The following is a 20,576-nucleotide window of genomic DNA, read 5'->3' on the forward strand; positions in this document are numbered from 1 at the left end:
TGAACTGAACAACATAACTCATGTTTTAAAAGGATGAATTGGTCGGGAGGAACGGGATTCAGCATTGATGATCGTAAGTCAGAACCAGGGGCCAGATTCACGAAACAGTTACACAGGCATTTACGAACCTGTTCATCTTTTCACAATCTTTGGCGGCTTTGTTGACAATTATTGAACAGTTAATGAGCTCCGAGGCACCAGGAGGCTGTTTATAACAATAACAACAGTTCATTGTCAAGTTTTCATGCTTGTAAAGTGTTTAATAAATGTAACCAAAGCCGTCAAAGATTGAGGAAAGATGTACAGGTTCGTAAGTACTTGCGTAACTGCTTCGTGAATCTGGGTCCAGCTGAAGATTAGGACCAGGATTCGTCAATCACTTCAAGTATTCACTCTACGACAGCTGTACATTTAATCCCCCAATCGTGGCGACTTAGTTTACAATTATTAAAGAGTTTGCTAGTTACGCAAGTACTTACGAACGTGTACATCTTTCCTCAATCTTTGACGGCTTTGGTTACATTTATTAAACAGTTTACAAGCATGACAACTTCCCAATGAACTGTTGTTATTGTTATAAACAGCCTCCTGGTGCTTCGGAGCTCATTAACTGCTTAATAATTGTAAACAAAGCCGCCAAAGATTGAGAAAAGATGGACAGGTTCGTTAAGTGCTTGCGTAACTGCTTCGTGAATCTGGTCCCAGGTCGGTAAAAACTTGATGTACGAGTAAGCTGAACTACAGTAGAGAGAAACGAGTCATAATGGACTCTACGTGAGTACGGTTTAATGGTCGTTTGCTTAAAGTTACGAGACATTCTCGAAGAGTCATTCGACAAAGATAATTACTATGTTTAGGTCTGTGTTACAAGTGGAGAGATTACTAGAGAATTTAATGATTACGAATGGCTTTAAACCATTACGAATGATTACGAATGGCTTTAAACCATTACGAATGATTACGAATGGCTTTAAACAATTACTAATGGCTTTAAACCATTACGAATGATTACAAATGACTTTAAACCATTACGAATGATTATGAATGGCTTTAAACCATTACGAATGATTACAAATGGCTTTAAACCATTATGAATGATTATGAATGGCATTAAACCATTACGAATGGCTTTAAAAAATTACGAATGATTACGAATGGCTTTAAACCATTACGATTGATTACGAAAGGCTTTAAACCATTACGAATGGTTTTATCAGTGGTACAGAATTATTTGTGGAATGATGTTACTACTGATACTATGGTACAGTGCTGCCAGTGAGATAGCTTAATTACTTGTACAGTGTTACTAGGGGTACAGTGGTACATAAATAGTGGTGCATCGATGCTATTGGTACAGTGTTACTAGGGGGTACGGTGGTACTATTGGTACAATATATATGTAGTATTGTGCTACACTATTGATAGATGTGCAGATCTACTATTGGTACAGTATTACTAGGGGTTCAGTGGTGCAGCAGAATTAGAAATACAGTGTGACTATTAACAGTGTAACTGCTAGTGGTGATGACTAGCAGTGGTGTAGTATCATGTGTTATACTGTAGGTACAGTGTTAGTACTAGTACACTGCTAGTATTAGAACCTAACTAGTACAGTGCTACTCGTAGAGCTTTGCTAGTACAGTGCTACTTGTAGAGCCTTGCTAGTACAGTGCTACTCGTAGAGCCTTGCTAGTACAGTGCTACTCGTAGAGCCTTGCTAGTACAGTGCTACTCGTAGAGCCCTGCTAGTACAGTGCTACTCGTAGAGCCTTGCTAGTACAGTGTTACTCGTAGAGCCTTGCTAGTACAGTGCTATTACTGAGCCTTGCTATTACAGAGCCCTGCTAGTACAGTGCTACTTGCAGAGCCTTGCTAGTACAGTGCTACTTGTAGAGCCTTGCTAGTACAGTGCTATTACAGAGCCTTGCTAGTACAGTGCTATTACAGAGCCTTGCTAGTACAGTGCTATTACAGAGCCTTGCTAGTACAGTGCTACTTGTAGAGCCTTGCTAGTACAGTGCTATTACAGAGCCTTGCTAGTACAGTGTTACTTGTAGAGCCTTGCTAGTACAGTGCTATTACAGAGCCTTGCTAGTACAGTGCTACTTGTAGAGCCTTGCTAGTACAGTGCTATTACAGAGCCTTGCTAGTACAGCGCTACTTGCAGAGCCTTGCTAGTACAGTGCTACTTGTAGAGCCTTGCTAGTACAGTGTTATTACAGAGCCTTGCTAGTACAGTGCTATTACAGAGCCTTGCTAGTACAGTGCTACTTGTAGAGCTTTGCTAGTACAGTGCTACTTGCACAGCCTTGCTAGTACAGTGCTATTACAGAGCCTTGCTAGTACAGTGTTACTTGTAGAGCCTTGCTAGTACAGTGTTACTTGTAGAGCCTTGCTAGTACAGTGTTATTACAGAGCCTTGCTAGTACAGTGCTACTTGCAGAGCCTTGCTAGTACAGTGCTACTTGTAGAGCCTTGCTAGTACAGTGCTACTTGTAGAGCCTTGCTAGTACAGTGCTACTTGTAGAGCCTTGCTAGTACAGTGCTATTACAGAGCCTTGCTAGTACAGTGCTATTACAGCTAGTGTGGCTAATATTACAGTGATAGCGGTACTTCTACAAGCGGTGCAGTGGTACTATTTATAACATGTGGCTATTGGTACAATGTTGCCAATGGTATAACGAAACTAGTGGTACAGTGATGTTTTTGTTATTACCATACCAGTGGTACAGGGTAAATTGTGTTGACAGCTGTACAATGTTATCGCCGGTACAGTGGTACTAATGGTACATTGGTACTGACGGTAAAACATTTGTAATTGTACCATGTTAATATTTAGGCAAAGGTGTTAGTTACCAGGTACAATATTACTAGCTGTGCAATGTTACTAGTGGTACAGTGTTGGTAGTGGTACAATGTTACTAGTTCCTCAGTGGTACAATTGGGGCAGTGTTGCTGGTAGCACAGTGGTACAACTAGGCAAAGTGTACACTTGTACTATGGTGGTGCATTAGTACTATTGTGGTACACTTATACTTGTATGGTACATTGGTACTGTTGGGGGGTACAGTAATACTATTGCAGTACATTGGGACTAATGTTGTACATTGGGACTTGTGAAACATTGATACAATTGGGGGTACAATTTTACTGGTGGTACAATGATGCTATTGTGGTACATTGGTACTATTGTGGTACAATGGTACTATTGTAGTAGTTCCTATGACAGTATTGCCATAGGTACAATGGCACTATTTCGGTACAATGGCACTGTTGTGGTACAATGATACTATTGAAGGATATTACTAGGAATCGACTTGTTTATAAAGTATTACTATAGTGATATCAAACTATCTTTAGTGCATTTAGCAGTGAAATATCACTAATAGCAGACTAATGCTAGTAACACAGTTTTCCTAGAGGCTCCTGACTATTGTTACTAGTGGCAATTGTAATGATTGATAGCAGTGCTATTGGCAGGGGGTTACAGTGACGGCTAGCAACACCGTACTACTAGTAAGACAGTGACGTGGTAGATAAGCGCTACCATGTAACCTATGGGAGAGACTACCATTGCTACGGGTGTTCCATTTGTACAATGGTCCTAGTGATGGGCGTTATGGGACAGTTACCAGTACAGAGAACCCAAATCTTTGCTTATGTTGTAAAAGGTGTGATTATCTTGTTATTAGTAAAATAACCACAACAGAATACGCAGTTTTCATATCCTTTACTTATATATATATATATATATATAATATATATATATATATATATATATATATATAATATAATAGGCTACAAGAAAAGATACTCAAATATTTGGTAAGTATAATATATTTTAATTTAAACATTCTCCAGACTGCGTCTCTAAATACATTTCTTGGAGATGTTAGAGATGAGACATAAGATGATAACATTGAGGATATCACTCAGGTGTTACTTTCACAAAATGGCTACCAAGCTGAATAAGAAGACATAGCATTCTAGCCTAGGAGTATCAACACGTTGAATAGCCTAGGAACATCAATATCAACGCTTTCACTTTCCTGAGAGCAAGCGTATCCGTGGAAGATGTCAAGAGAAGATACATCTTTACCTTGGAAGACAAGTGACTGAAGCTAAGGAATAACAACAGCTGAATTGTTTAGACAAATGGTTAGCTATCCTTGCATTATATCACGAGTTTGGGCACGTGGGAAGCTTCCCAGATGTGTGAGAAAAGGGCGAATGATGTGTTTAGAGCTCGAGTGACTTGAGAAGCGCTGTATATCTTTTGAACATTAAAAGATAGATCGCAGTTTTTGTCTTGCATGTAGTCCTGATGTTTAAAGGAATGGCAGGTTTTAGGGATAAATCAGAAGGTACTATGATAGTGTTATAAGATTCACCCTCGAGATAAGAATGTTATAAGTGAGGCCGGACATGAGCTGGAGTTTATTTTAATGTAAGTGACAATGGGGGGTAGAAATAGCCTAAGCTACTCTATCCCTTTGAGACGTATTTTTTTCTTGTCTCAATTAACATACTTCAATTTGAACTTGATAAGTGACAAAACCCGAGTTTGACTGAAAATGAATTTAACAACGTTTCAAGCTGGTCTTACCGTAGTAGGAATTAACAACTGGAGAGGATTGTACGATATTCAGTTTGAACCAGAGAACCCCATTACTGACTGAACAGGGGAAAATGCTAGGAGTGGATGCCAATAGATGTAGAATGAAGAGTTCTTACGGAGAAAACTTAAGTCGACTAAAACCAATAAAAAAAGAACCCCAGCCATCTACAATGGCTGCAATTGATCAAACACTCAGCTGGGAACAATGTATACATAGGGAGGGAGAAAAACTGAAGATTGACAGTTGAGATTTGTTCAGTACTTTGTTATAAGCTGTGAGAATATCCAGAGGTATGATTAACGTGATGTAAGAATGATAAGATACAAGATTACTAGTTTAAACCCATATCGGTGATCAGACAGATGGTTAGTTATTTGCACTACTTAATAAAATAAATTAATGGTAGATCCAAATAACTTGTAGATAGAGTTTGAGGCCAGTGAGGCAGGAGTTAGAAGGATTGGGTTCCATATACTTACGTTATGTATTTCTTAAAATTCCATCTTTACAATCTTTAATGAAATAACAGTGATACAATTATAGTTCTGATTATAATCCATCTGATTATTTGAGTTCAGGTAAAAATGTCACTTTTTGACTGTTAATAAACTGAATCCTACAGACAAAAATGTATGCAACTCCAAATATCTCAAATTTAAGCAAGACGAACAATCATTGCTCTTCGCTATCCTGTTTTGCTTTTTCATTCATTCACTGTGTTCCTGTGAGGTTTGTTATCCCGTCTTGTAGTGTTATGGGACTGTTCCTGTGAGGTTCGGGACTCCTGGTAGTTGGGCAGGACTGTTCCTGTGAGGTTGGGGACTCCTGGTAGTTGGGTGGGACTGTTCCTGTGAGGTTGGGACTCCTGGTAGTTGGGCAGGACTGTTCCTGTGAGGTTGGGGACTCCTGGTAGTTGGGCAGGACTGTTCCTGTGAGGTTGGGACTCCTGGTAGTTGGGTGGGACTGTTCCTGTGAGGTTGGGACTCCTGGCCCCAACCTGGTCCCAACTCCTGGTAGTTGGGTGGGACTGTTCCTGTGAGGTTGGGACTCCTGGTAGTTGGGCAGGACTGTTCCTGTGAGGTTGGGGACTCCTGGTAGTTGGGCAGGACTGTTCCTGTGAGGTTGGGACTCCTGGTAGTTGGGTGGGACTGTTCCTGTGAGGTTGGGACTCCTGGTAGTTGGGTGGGACTGCTCCTGTGAGGTTGGGACTCCTGGTAGTTGGGTGGGACTGTTCCTGTGAGGTTGGGACTCCTGGTAGTTGGGTGGGACTGTTCTTGAGAGGTTGGGACTCCTGGTAGTTGGGTGGGACTGTTCTTGAGAGGTTGGGGACTCCTGGTAGTTGGGTGGGACTGTTCCTGTGAGGTTGAGGACTCCTCCTGGTGGCGACTTGGAGCCGTCCTCTTACAACTTGGTCTCTTCGCGACCTCGACTCGACATGGATTTCCTGAGTCTCCCACAAGCTCACCTTGGCTTTGGTATTGCCCACTCGCAATTTCTGCAGAACGATAATGAGATTTTAGACTGAAAGAAAGATTTGTAATTATTTTTAATCATTTGTATGATATTAAGAAATAATGATGCATTTATTGTTTACTGTAAACAGTTTAGAAACTGATGTGGTCCAGTTCTTGAATCAATTAGAATATAAAAGGCTATTGATATTTACATTAAATTATGTAATTAACTTATCGAGATTGTTACTTGCTTAGTTAAATGAATTTGGAGTTCAGTTCCTGAATTATGTGCCTCTGTATCCTTTTCCACTACCTCCCACAAGATGGGTATGGGGTCCACTACCGCCCACAGGATGGGTATGGGGTCCACTACCGCCCACAGGATGGGTATGGGATCCACTACCGCCCCACAGGATGGGTATGGGGTCCACTACCGCCCACAGGATGGGTATGGGATCCACTACCGCCCCACAGGATGGGTATGGGGTCCACTACCGCCCACAGGATGGGTATGGGGTCCACTACCGCCCACAGGATGGATTAGGATGCATCATAAATGAACTAAACTAAAACTTGCTAATGTTTTTTGTTTTGTCCCTTGTATCCCTCATGCTTAACGTCATCATGTTTACAACTATCTCCTCCCTCTTTTTCTCCTTCCATCCCTCACTCCCTCCATCCCCTCCTCCACTCGTATGTGATTTACTTCACCCATTCCCCCCCCCTCCCCCTTCTCACCCATCACTAAATATTCTGAGCTCACCCCCCCCCCCCCCCCCACTCCCCACCCCGCTCACAGAGGACATGAGTGGTAAATAAAGAAGGCTATTTACGTACTAAGGGTCACCTGTTCAAGCCGCACACCTGTTGCCTAGGGCAGCGTGGAGGAGTGTGAGGGGGGGGGGGGTAGAGGTAGCAGTGAGTGAGGAGTGGTGATCGTTGGGCAGTGAAAGGAAGAGTGTGTATCACCACAAATACTTCTGCCATCACCACTATACTACCTACCACTACTACTACTATTGCCGTTAATAGCACTACTATCATCACAGCTACAACTACTCCTAACAGCACGACTACCCTCGCTACTGGACTGTCACAGCAGCAGCAGCAGGAAGGACTCACGACGGAGGGGTCTACGGTCATGGCGGCTTCCCGGGGCTTGGCACATTCCTCGCGGATGTCATTGGCGCTCTTCGTCAGCTCCCGCACCAGCTGCCGTAACTCCTCTATGTCCCGCTGCAGGTCCTTGTTGCTCTCTTTCCACTCGTCTCTATGACAAGATCGAACGACATTTAAAAAAGTTGATAATTTTGATGCTCGTAATATGTAATTACGAGCAGCTCTACTTATTGGGGGGGCTTGGCAGTTATGGTTATGTTAGTCCTACGTCTGGCAGCTGCACTTGTGAACACTATTGTCGGTTAAGTGGACCGTTGTGAGACGGTCTTCGCAAAGATATTTTATTTGGAATATGAAAGATTATATAGGGCAGAACAACACACACTCATGTCACTCGGAAAAACACGGTAGCCTACAGAAGCTAGGGGTGGTTGTCATTCACTCGCGGCCAGCATGGTAGCCGGCTAGTAGAAGCAGTGTGGATGTCATTCACTCGCGGCCAGCATAGTGGCCGGCTAGCAGAAGCAGTGTGGTTGTCATTCACTCGCGGCCAGCATGGTAGCCGGCTAGTAGAAGCAGTGTGATTGTCATTCACTCGCGGCCAGCATAGTAGCCGGCTAGTAGAAGCAGTGTGGTTGTCATTCACTCGCGGCCAGCATGGTAGCCGGCTAGTAGAAGCAGTGTGATTGTCATTCACTCGCGGCCAGCATGGTAGCCGGCTAGTAGAAGCAGTGTGATTGTCATTCACTCGTGGCCAGCATGGTAGCCGGCTAGTAGAAGCAGTGTGATTATCATTCACTCGCGGCCAGCATGGTAGCCGGCTAGTAGAAGCAGTGTGATTATCATTCACTCGCGGCCAGCATGGTAGCCGGCTAGTAGAAGCAGTGTGGTTGTCATTCACTCGGCCAACGTTAGCGTACAAAACCCAATGTGGTTGTCATTCAAGGTAAGGTTTCACTCTAATATTTACCGTAATACAAACTTCAGGAATTCAAAGAGGTTAAATCTATCTCAAGTAGCTGGGTGATGGTCGGCAGAACCTGATTAGAATTTAATTAGTTGATTATATACTCTGGACCCGCTCTGATAGTGGGAAAGGTACTGGAACCCAATGTTCAATAGATCAATCAAAATATATTCATCGTGTACTATTTACAGATCAAATTAATCTCTGATTTGTGTTCAAGCTACACGATTAGTGCTCTAATTACAATACTGTAGGTAACGTTACAGGGTCATGAACTAAGCAGGTTAAAGAGGTATTATGAGCTTACAGTCAGTATGTACGTAATATTTACAATAGGCAAACTTGGGTATACTAGGCTAGGATTTTAGGTAATATGTCATCCCGGATAAAATAAATGAACATTTTGTGAACGTGGTGGTAGTGAAACGTAATTGTATTTTGATAAATATATGTTACTATGAATTTACGTTGCTACAAAATAAAACAATTAATATATACGTGTGTGTGTGTGTCAGAGTCGGAGCCCAGTTTTTTAACCCTGAGTTATTACATTATTTTTTTATTTGCATATAATTTTGTGCATAAGTGTGCATGTATAAAGAAATGTTTTCGTGATTTAATGTTATAATGTATTTTTTATACTTAAAATGTTATAAAATGTTTATGAGGAGAAACATCTGCTGTAATTTGAAAAACAAGTAAGAGGTGAGTTTCCTAATTGATAAGAGTCTTCATAAACTTCTACAGCATTATCCATATCTGTAAGAGGGAGTGTCTGCCTGCCCACTGGATGGGGGGGGCGGTGTGTAGGATATACATATCAGTTGTGACACTAACTCTCCACATATGTCAGTTGCTTAATTTAGAAACTGTACTTGTGGTCGGTCTCGAGCCCATTGTTGACGTGACGATGTGCATTAAATTTTGTATCTCGTCAAGATTGTAACTTGCTTAACTAAATGAATTGTAGAGCTCAGTCCCTGAGCCCATTATGTGCCTCTGTAACCCTTTCCACTACCGCCCACAGGATGGGTATGGGGTTGCATAATAAATGAACTAAACTACTTTGTCTGTCTAAAGTTGGAGGCCAGAGGCTTGGAGGTAGCCTCGCCCAATTTTGCAGGAGGAATGGTTTGGGTACGGGACGGACATAGGCTGGTCGGGATCGGCCCTGTTGGTCTCATTAAGAGAGGGTTGGTCCAAATAATGATTCCCACTACGTAATCAGTGAAAGGTGGCCGGCTGAGTCCATAGAGTTCTTCACGAGAACGTAAATTTATTAGAGAGGAGAGAAGAAACGAGAAAGGGGAGGGGCGGGAGCGGGATGTTTGAAGAGAGGAAAGGAAAATAAGAGGGAGGAGAAGAGGAAAGGAGAGGAGGTGTGAGAAGTGGAAAGAGGGGAATGTAGGGAAGAGGGGAAGGGGGAAGTGGTGGAAAGAGGGAGGAGAGAAATCCAGGCGTAACAGGATACTCCTAATATACAAATATAATACAGTATATGTATGAAGAAATAAACGCTAACATAGCAAATCACTCAATTCTTGTATCATCCTCAATTTTCCTTCCGAAATATAGAGGAGCAAGGAAATGGCTAGACTGGAATCTCTGAGAACGATGAAGTCTGAATAGAAGAAAAATATGTTTATTGTTATGAATAATATGTAAATGACTGTACAGCAGTAATGGTTAAAATCACTGGAACATAGTACTAACATACATATACTACAGATAAATTATAATTATTATTATTATTAATTATTGCTGAATTAACTAGAATGATTGACAGGTGGGAGATTAGGCTCGCAGTGACAGGTAGAAAATTAGGCTTGCAGTGACAGATGAGAGATTAGCCTCGCATGAACACGTGAGAGATTAGGTTCGCAGTGACAGGTGAAAGCTTAGGCTCGCAGTGACCGGTGAGAAATTAAGCTCGCAGTGACAGGCGAAAGATTAGGCTCATTGTGACAAGTGAGAGATTAGGCTTGCAGTGATTGGTTGGAGATTAGGCTCGCAGTGACTGGTTGGAGATTAGGCTCGCAGTGACAGGTGAGAGATTAGGCTCGGTTTGAATATCATTTACTGATGGGCGAGAACCGAGAAGAACTGAATGATACAAAAATGTTCTTAACGATATAATAAATGTAGAATCATGAAATAAAAAGGGACGAATCACTTGGGCTACTACAGTACTAATTTAATTCGTCTTTAAAACATGCTTAAAATTTATTTTACTCTATTGAGAATATTCTTACGCATCTGTAATGGAATATATATGAATAAATATTTGAATATTCATAATTGTAATTGAGTTCATGGACAAATATATGAGTCCCCATTCCAGCATAAGAGAGAATCCTATAATACATTTATATTTGTATATATTCCGTAAAAATTGGCAGACTTGGTCCATGGAAAAATATTTGGAAACGCAAGAAAACCTCCTAAACTATTATTGCAATACATTTTGCTCTGTTATAATCAAACCTCGGAGGTGTTGCCTTGGTGCATTCTCCATCCATCAAATATTTGCTGACTCTATAAACAGGTGAACTCCCTATCCAATCAAGCCTTCCTTGTCGGGTGGTCAGCCCATCCTCTTAAAAAAGGATAGTAATTAAAACCCTGGTTTGTGCCTCGGAGAGGCTACGGGATCCAGTAAGTTTAGAACTGCGGCTTCAACTCTTTTTAACCCTGTCGTAGCTCAGTCGATTAAGGCAGTGTCTGGGATGCTCCTGGACGCAGGTTTGAATTCTCGTCACGGCCCTTGTGGATTTGTTCATTTTACTTAAAGCAACTATTTGGTCAAACTTACCAATATATGTGCTGCTGGACCATAGCCCGTGCTACTTGCAATTTTTTTTGTTCCGAGTAAGCTGAAACAACAAGAGTACAGCTCACAATAGTCCTCGGGAGCGCTAGACGCGTGTGCATATTGGCATCTTGACACACTGTGACACGCCACATGGCTGAACACGCTGCCAAGCTCGCCCTCCATACCCCGCGACCTGCAGCTGGGACCCCATAGTTTCTCTATATGTGTGTCTGTCACTAGTCAGCGCTCAGCGACGTGGAACAAAATTAAGGTAATATATATAGGGGGAGAGGGGTTAGAAATAGCTTAAGCTACTCAATCTATTTGAGATGTATTCTTTCTTGTCTCAATAAACATACTTGAAGGTAATATAGTACCACTTTTTTGGGTTCCTTCGCTAATTATTATTATTATATGTTTTATTATTGTTACTATTATTATTATTATTAGTATTATGGTCTGTGGATGCATGTCACATCTGGCAGACCATCTGACATATGATATGACTCACGGTGTAATAATAAATGGTTTCTTCTCAAATATAAATTAACATTAGCTGGATTTTGCATAGTTATGCCAGACGAAGTACAGAGTGAACGGCGCTTCTGGAGTCGGGATTGAACATGGCCAAGTACAGTTGGCTTATTCGTTCTCAATTCACAGTTGGGGGATCCCGGGTTCTATTCCCGATCGGGACAGAAGCGATTGGGCACGTTTAATTTCACCTAATGCGTGTGTTCACCTAGCAGTAAATAAGTACCCTGGAATTAGACAACTGTTGTGGCATTTGCAGCCTGCGAAGGTCAGTACTTCTACCCTAGGGTGGGGGGATGGGGGGGATCTCGATGCAATCCTAAAATAGTTCAAATTATATATATATATATATATATATATATATATATATATATATATATATATATATATATATATATATATATATATATATATATATATATATATATATGTATATATATATATATATGTATATATGTCGTACCTAGTAGCCAGAACGCACTTCTCAGCCTAATATGCAAGGCCCGATTTGCCTAATAAGCCAAGTTTTTCTGAAATAATATATTTTCTCTAATTTTTTTTCTTATGAAATGATAAAGCTACCCATTTCATTATGTATGAGATCAATTTTTTTTTATTGGAGTTAAAATTAACGTAGATATATGACCGAACCTAACCAACCCTACCTAACCTAACCTATCTCTATAGGTTAGGTCAGGTTAGGTAGCCGAAAAAGTTAGGTTAGGTTAGGTTAGGTAGGTTAGGTCGTCGTAAAAACATTAATTCATGAAAACTTGGCCTATTAGGCAAATCGGGCCTTGCATAGTAGGCTGAGAAGTGCGTTCTGGCTACTAGGTACGACATATATATATATATATATATATTATATATATATATATATATATATATATATATATATATAATATATATAATATATATAATATATATAATATATGTGTGTGTGTACAGCTTCCTGTCCCCGACAAAGGGAATTCAATAGAAAAACCAGATGGATTACAGTTAATATTTTGAAAGGTAAATAATAATTTGTCAGTACATTTTTAAAAAGCCGTGAACTCGACGGACCATTGTTCTGAAAGTAGACTGTGCTCTGACGTCTTATATTGTAGCAATGTATATGCATGATCGCGCATGCGCGGGTATGCACAATCAAGAGCCCTTGGGAGGCGGCCAATTGCGCTCAAGTAAACGCCCTCAAGCTGCATTCTAATTGGGTTACCTGCTGGTTATAAGGTTTATTCGCTGGATCTACGAGCATGGGAATTATACACAAAGAGGTGTAGTCCGCTTCTCGGTGTATATACAGTGAGAGCTTACTTTAGGCTTGGGCAATGTTCAGGATTAAAACACATATACTTGCTGGCTGGTCCTAGGCTATTGTGGTGGCCTCAATAACCCTCTGGCAGTTGATACGCCTTAAGTTCAGCACCAAGCTAAGCCCTACGAGCTTCAGGCATCGTTATTAATACACCTTCTGAATGTGTACTACTTCTTAGCTGAAAGTAATGAAGGAAAGGAAACAGTGTTGTGGTGGCTAAATATTATTTTGATCCAAGTGAGTGCTTTCGTCATTGGTAAACATGCTCTGAAAATCAGGGAACACGAATAATGTTCTGAACAGTTGGATACAAGATGGTATATACGGTACTATGACCACGGTATCATTAATCGGCTGGACGATCAATGGTGAGGTGTTATAGTACGTGCACGTTAAGGGATGATCCTAGGCGTCTCGGGCTCGAATCCTGGTCAAGAGTCATTTAGAGTTCTTAGTGATCTATGGCTTGCGCGTTCTTGCAGCTTTTCTCATGTGTATATATATATTATATATATATAATATATAATGAAATATAATATAATATAATATAATTTTATTCACTTGAGCACTGGGAGCCTCGACCCTCCGACCCCCAAAGTGGGAGACGGGAGTCTATCAACCACGCTATGAACAGCCACAATAAGGAAGGACTCCAGAAGCAACCATGCTGCTGCTGCTGCTGCGACTGGAACATTAAGCCTTCTCTGGGCTGTCACTTAAGCATGGAACAAATGATTGATGTAATGTAAATATTATTGTTGCAAAAAAAATTGTAGTTCCAGTTGGACAGCAGTTAATTACTTCTGAAATATTAGCAGGTTTTCCATTAGAAATGTTTCATTGAATATGACCATATTCTGCGTTGATTTTTTTTCTTGTTCAGGGCTTCAATCTCCTTTGATAAACTCTTTTATCCATTTGTATATACCAATCATGTCACTCTTGACTGAAACTATATAGGCTTTACTACAAAAAGTCAAACCGATGTAAGAATTTTCTAGGAATTCCAAGAACATGGCAGTAGACACGTACACCTCTTCCGTGGGATATCAGGGGGTCAAAACCTACCCCACAACTCTTACCCGAAATAGCTAGTCTCGCCCACATGAGCGGCCGAGGCTGCGACGACGCCCAACCTCTGCCAACACCTTGAACAGTCTCCCCTCATTAATCAAAGAAAATGGACTTGGTCTATGCCTAATATTGGTTGTTTTCGTTTAGGTAAACATTAAGCACTAAATTTCTAAAAATAAATTCGTATTATTCATTAAACTTAATATGGTAAAATACGGTACCACATCAGAGACTAGTGCGAAAGCTGGAGATGCAGGCAGGAGTGAAAGAGAAGGTACTACATTGGATAAGGGAGTATCTAAGTAACAGAAGACAGCGTGTCACTGTGAGAGGTGAGGTCTCAGACTGGCGAGACGTCACCAGTGGAGTCCCACAGGGGTCAGTCCTTGGACCCATACTGTTTCTGATATATGTAAATGATCTACCAGAGGGTACAGAATCATTTCTCTCATTGTTTGCTGATGATGCAAAAATTATGAGGATTAAGACGGAGGAAGATAGTATGAGGCTACAAGATGACCTAGACAGACTGAATGAATGGTCCAACAAATGACTACTAAATTTCAACCCGAGTAAATGTAAGGTAATGAAACTAGGCAGTGGAAACAGGAGGCCAGACACAGGATACAGAATGGGAGACAAAGTCCTTCATGAAACGAACAGAGAGAAAGATCTAGGAGTTGATATCACACCAAACCTGTCTCCTGAAGCCCACATCAAGAGAATAACATCTGCAGCCTATGCGAGGCTGGCTAACATCAGAACTGCCTTCAAGAACCTGTGTAAGGAATCATTCAGAACCTTGTATACCACATATGTAAGACCAATACTGGAGTATGCGGCCTCAGCATGGAGCCCATACCTTGTCAAGCACAAGGCGAAGCTGGAAAAAGTTCAGAGGTATGCCACTAGGTTAGTCCCTGAACTAAGAGCAGGAGTTACGAGGAAAGGCTGCGTGAAATGCACCTCGTGACACTGGAAGACAGAAGAGTAAGGGGAGACATGATCACTACCTACAAAATTCTCATAGGAATTGACAAGGTAGATAAAGATAAACTGTTTAACAAGGGTGGTACGCGAGCAAGGGGACACAGGTGGAAACTGAGTACCCAAAATGAGTCATAGGGACGTTAGAAAGAACTTTTTTCAGTGTCAGAGTAGTTAACAGGTGGAATGCATTAGGCAGTGATGTAGTGAAGGCAGACTCCATACACAGTTTCAAATGTAGATATGATAGAGCCCAGTAGACTCAGGAATCTGTACACCAGTTGATTGACAGTTGAGAGACGGGACCGAAGAGCCAGAGCTCAACTCCCGCAACCACAAATAGGTGAGTACAATTAGGTGAGGTGAGGACAATATATACATTAATATCCAGTACTGGACAAAGGCTTTTATAATTTTACATCCTCCGTGGCGCAGTGGTAAAACACTCGCCCGGCACTTCATGAGCTATTTGGCCTGGGTTCGTATCGTGGCCGGGGAGGATTAACTAGGCGCCAATCCTTAACTGTACACCTCTATTCACCCAGCAGTGAATGGGTACCTGGTTATTAAACGATTTGGCTGATTGTAACCCATGGAAAATTATGATTAAGGACCTGCCCGAAACGCTATGCGTACTAGTGGCTTAACAAGAATGTAAGAACTCTTGTACATATAAAGAAAATAAATAAATGTTGTCCCGTTGTAAAATAGTGATTTTAGAATTGCTTGTAAATTACGTGTGGACCGGTTTAGCAAGTAGATAGAGTTGAATAATCAATCTGTTCCAATTCATGACGCCTAAATCCCATCAAAATAATAATTTTCCATAGTTTTTTTTTTCAAAACATAATAAACAATCGGTATTGTCTTGTTCGATAATTGCCATATGCAGCGTCTTCATTTCAATTCAATTTAAGTATGTTTATTGAGACAAGAAAAAAATACATCTCAAAGGGATAGAGTAGCTTAGGCTATTTCTACCCCCCCTTTGCAGCCTCTTTAATTCTCTTCTCGCTGTGTTTCTTATTGTTTATTAAACAAAGACATCCTAGACGTTAATTATAAATGGCAAGATAAATATATATTTAATTTGTTGTCTATAAATCTCAGTTTTGAGAAAAGAGAAAATCGCAATTGTATATACACGCAAGATAGCGGTGGATTTCTTGTGGTAAGTTGGTCAACTCTGTACAGATATGTTACTTAATAATTAAAGGCTTTTAGATCAACTGTTTCTTCTCCCAGCAACACGTATTCGCTGTGCTATCTACAGATTGTGTAATGATCCATATTACTCTCATTTTCGACTACACCTCCATGTAACTACTCCACCACAACTGCCTCCACAACCAGCCCTCTACTACCGCGCCTCCACAACCACCCCTTCCACCACCACCTCTCCACAACCACGCCTCTCCACAACCACGCCTCCACTACCACCTCTCCACAACCGCCCCTTCTTTAGAGATTAAGAAACTCTACATACCGAACCCAATTAAAGTATTTCGCAGTGCATCTCCAACCACAGGCTAAGCTGCTTTTTTGGCAGACACTGTGGAGAACAGACAGGGGACACTGGTGGACAGACAGGGACACTGATAGGGAGCCAATGGATGCTGTGGTGGACAGACATAGGGACACTGGTGGAGGGACATGAAGCGAGACACAGACAGGGGACATTGTTGAAAGAATGGGGGCCAAGAACAGGAGCTCAACCCATTGAGGCCCATCTGTGTACATACATACAAACGGTACTCACATTTCCCGGTCAGCTTCGGCGAACATAGTGGTAACTGAGGCAAACAAGTCATTCACCTTGTAACTCATGTTGCTTTTCGTGGCTGGAGTGTTTGAGAAATGATACAGTTGATGTTACAACTGATTTGGTGATCGTAGCCGTTTTCTTTGGTATCTCTTCTGCTTTCTTTATTCCAGTGAATTTTAGGGTACTCTTTTATTTTCGTTGCACTATGTTATTCTTAATGGTACTACTGTAGCTGGTGTTGACATAGTTGTTGCTGCTGCTGTTAAGACTATTGTTATTGAAACTTTCCTTCTTCCGTTGTCGAAATTATTGCTGCTGCTGCTGCTGCTGCTACAAAGCCATTGTTGACATTATTGATGCTGCAACTTTAGTTTGTACTGCTGATGTATCTGATATTGGCACTGTTAACCGTTCAAGTACTGTTGGTGTTCGTACGGGTGAGGGATGCTGGAGATGCCTCAAGCCTGGTGATGGATGCTGGAGATGCCTCAAGCCTGGTGATGGATGCTGGAGATGCCTCAAGCCTGGTGATGGATGCTGGGAGAAAATTGCATTAAAAACTGATCTTTGATAAGACCCCGAAGAGCTGAAGCACGGTAATACAAACTCCCTATTAGTTAACTGTCCTACACATAGACTCACAAACTAACCCACAAGGTGACCAACTCACTGTGAGTTGTGTGGGGACACTTACATATCACACTTACTCGCACACACTTGTTCATTTGATGCATCACGCTATTGTGATTTCTGTGTGTAGTGTAGTGTGGTGTAGTGTCACTGACCTACGTAGACTCACACTCAACTTCATGAGGGATCACATTAACCTACACATCCCCCCCCCCTACACACACACTAACCATCACACTTACTCGCACAGACCCACACCCCGACACTGACCACACTCACAGGAATAAGCAGCACTGGGGTGGAACACTGCAGCATACAATCAATTCATCTCCCACATTATTTTATCATTACTAGCTCTAAATAGCTTGTAATCAAATTGTAACGTGCTTGCATCTGAAGCCAGGTATACATATATGTTGCACACACAATAAAGTAGTCGGAGTCAAATTGTTGAGCATCATTCCATTCCCCTGGGCTGTAGGAGATTCGAACCCTGGACCCAACTCTCGTGAGATGCCCAGGATCTCACTCTTGTTGAGGACCACCTCACACACTGGGCTGCACAAACTTGAAAAGCTAATGCCCTTGTTCTTTGTATTGGTAATGCCCTTTCTTTAGGCGACCATTAATATGACAAAAAAATAGTTACTCTTATCACGTTCGGCACGCGTGCCATTGTCCGAAACGCTATGCGTGCTAGTGGCTTCACAAGAATGTAAAATCATCATCATTACTATGTACTCTCTTAACCTTCAATGTATCTTCTTGTATATAAATAAATAAATAAATAAATAAATAAATAAATAAATAAATAAGAATAAACAAATAAATAAATTCGATCCCCATCGCTGGCTTAGGCTATATATCGGATAGATTGCGTAGAGGCCGGCTCAAGAATTATCATTCACTTCCCCTAAGCACTATTTGGCCAGTACTGACCCCCCACACACTGACCTCACACCCCAATCAACACACATTTGTGATCACACACTAACCAACACCCTAACATCACACTAATACCCCATGATTCCACATCCAAAGACTTAATCTCAAACTGAGCCTCAGACTAGAAGGTTGAATGTGGGTCACAGTAACTCATACTGACCTGCGAGAGAGACGAGAAGACAACCTTGCTCTACCCTTCTCCCAGACACACTGAGCAGCCATAACACATGACGCAGTCCCTCAGGCATTGTTGTTATGGCGTGAGGGGAGGCAGGGCGGAGGGGCCGGGAGCTGAGAATTTGAAGGGAGGAGCGAGCTACCAAAGAGAGAGAGAGAGAGAGAGAGAGCGTACCTGTTTAAGCTTAGTTCATTTATTATGCACCCTTTACCCATCCCGTGGGCGGTAGTGGAAAAAGGTTACAGGTTCACATTATGGGCTCAGGAATTGAACTCTAAAATTACTTTAGCTAAGCAAGTTACAGACTTCATAAAGCTAGTTACACATTTTGATGTATATATATCAACAATGGGTTCAAGAACGACCACAAAGACAGTAACTAAGCTAAGAAATACATTTGCGGTGAGCTAGATTCAGAATTGTATTTGCTTATTATGCACACTGTCACCTCCCACCTCCGCCCCACGCCCACCCAGTGGGAAGTTTATTTATTATTATTATTATTATCTACCACAAACGTGGTCACACATTTACAATGCTAACCAGCATATATACATTTTCTTCTGTCCTCCACGAACAGGGTTAGAGATCTGTTAAACATATAATCCAGTGATTTGTTGAACAATCAACCACAGAAGGAGATTGTAGTACTTTTAAAATACTAAGCTAACCTACCTACAAACATAAATACACAGATTGATGTCTGTCTTACATTAACAGTGTTCGAGGTGTCTTTTTTACACAGTCATTAATGTGCATTTACAAAGGTGAAATGCAGTTCTGACCAGCTGGGACCATTGACCTTTGACTTTCTGAACAATTCTGACCAGCTGACCATTCTTTACCAGTGGGAAGTAAAAGAAAAGTTAGTCAATCGCATTTACCACCTAGTGAACAAACTGGGGGATAGTTGGCTAAAATTCCTGACAGTAGATCATTTTGCATGAAATGTTTACACATTTCTTGAAAAAAAATTTCAGTCGAGCTATCTCCAAATTAATATATCTTCTCGCATTCCTCCACATAGTGTGTGGCTCCTGGGTAAGGAACACTACCCAAAAGCAGGCGATGAGTCACAATAACGTGGCTGAAGTATGTTGACCAGATCACACACACTAGAAGGTGAAGAGACGACGACGTTTCGGTCCGTCCTGGACCATTCTCAAGTCGATTGAAAACCTGAGAGCCACAATCGACTTGAGAATGGTCCAGGACGGACCGAAACGTCGTCGTCCCTTCACCTTCGAGTGTGTGATCTGGTCAACTCTACCAAAAAAAATCAGGAGAAGGAAGAAAGAGAGAGCAAAATACAAGAGAATAGAAAGAACTATACCAGGGCCAGATATTTACCTGTATGTACCTGAGGGCCACTGAACCTAGTGGCCACGACGAGGACAGGAAGCCGGCGGCTTGTCCAAGTAATTAATAAATTATAATATTTATAATATAATAATATATATTGATAAACATCAACGGAGAATCAGAAAGAATAATTAAAATTGACATAACATTCATGCTGATAAACCAAAAATTGCTCCACCTATAGGCGCTTTCACCTGATAATTCCACAGTTATATAAGAAGGAAAATATGTGAATGGCCAAGATACTAAGTAAACGGGAGGGTACAGTATACACATATACCATACAGTATATAATTCATTGTGTCGAGGGGACAGGAAGCCGGCGTGTATTCATACACGTTTTGGCTTTTATCGTGATCATTCCATGAGGTGATTTCAATATTGACCTGGGTCTACAAAATAACCCTCAAGTTGACTATTTCCGTAACAGCATGAACTCCTGCATGCTAATCCCCATAATCACCAAGCCCACCCGAGTCACTCAAACATCTGCCACTACCTAGGATCATTTATGGACTAATATAACAGCTCCCCTTACATCTGGTATAATCTATGACAGAACAACTGATCACTATCCTACGTTCCTCGTAGCAAACATGGACATAACACCACCAGAAAGCAAGAAACTCTCCTTCAGGCTACACAGTGAATCAGCTTTAGGCAATCTCTCAAATGCACTTCACAATATTAACTGGGAATCTGTATTCAATAATACACAGGATATAAACTCATTAACTAACCTCTTTCTCTCCAAAACTCTAAGGCTCTACAACACTCCCTCCTTACCAAACAAGTAACTGACAAAAGAATA

General features: G+C 41.3%; 1 protein-coding gene across 1 annotated transcript; it reads right to left on the reverse strand.

The window, feature by feature from the left end:
* Nucleotides 1-3,822: 3,822 nt before the first annotated feature.
* LOC123763440 (myb-like protein V) lies at nucleotides 3,823-18,457 on the reverse strand. The gene is made up of 4 exons (XM_045750587.2): nucleotides 18,386-18,457; nucleotides 16,645-17,187; nucleotides 7,197-7,344; nucleotides 3,823-6,115 (listed from the first exon to the last, which is right to left on the reverse strand). Exons 2-4 carry the CDS (start codon nucleotides 16,710-16,712, stop codon nucleotides 5,324-5,326), a joined length of 1,008 nt encoding a protein of 335 aa, XP_045606543.2. The 5' UTR covers nucleotides 16,713-17,187; nucleotides 18,386-18,457; the 3' UTR covers nucleotides 3,823-5,323.
* Nucleotides 18,458-20,576: the final 2,119 nt, after the last annotated feature.

This window comes from Procambarus clarkii, chromosome 5 (assembly GCF_040958095.1).
Source record: "Procambarus clarkii isolate CNS0578487 chromosome 5, FALCON_Pclarkii_2.0, whole genome shotgun sequence".
Classification (NCBI taxonomy): domain Eukaryota; kingdom Metazoa; phylum Arthropoda; class Malacostraca; order Decapoda; family Cambaridae; genus Procambarus; species Procambarus clarkii.

Coding starts and splice junctions, on each gene's coding strand:
- LOC123763440 (XM_045750587.2), bottom strand. CDS start 16,712: ATGAGTTACAAGGTGAATGACTTGTTTGCCTCAGTTACCACTATGTTC. Junction 7,345..16,644: donor GCCGAAGCTGACCGGGAAAT/GTGAGTACCGTT, acceptor ATCTTGTCATAG/AGACGAGTGGAAAGAGAGCA. Junction 6,116..7,196: donor TGACCGTAGACCCCTCCGTC/GTGAGTCCTTCC, acceptor ATCGTTCTGCAG/AAATTGCGAGTGGGCAATAC.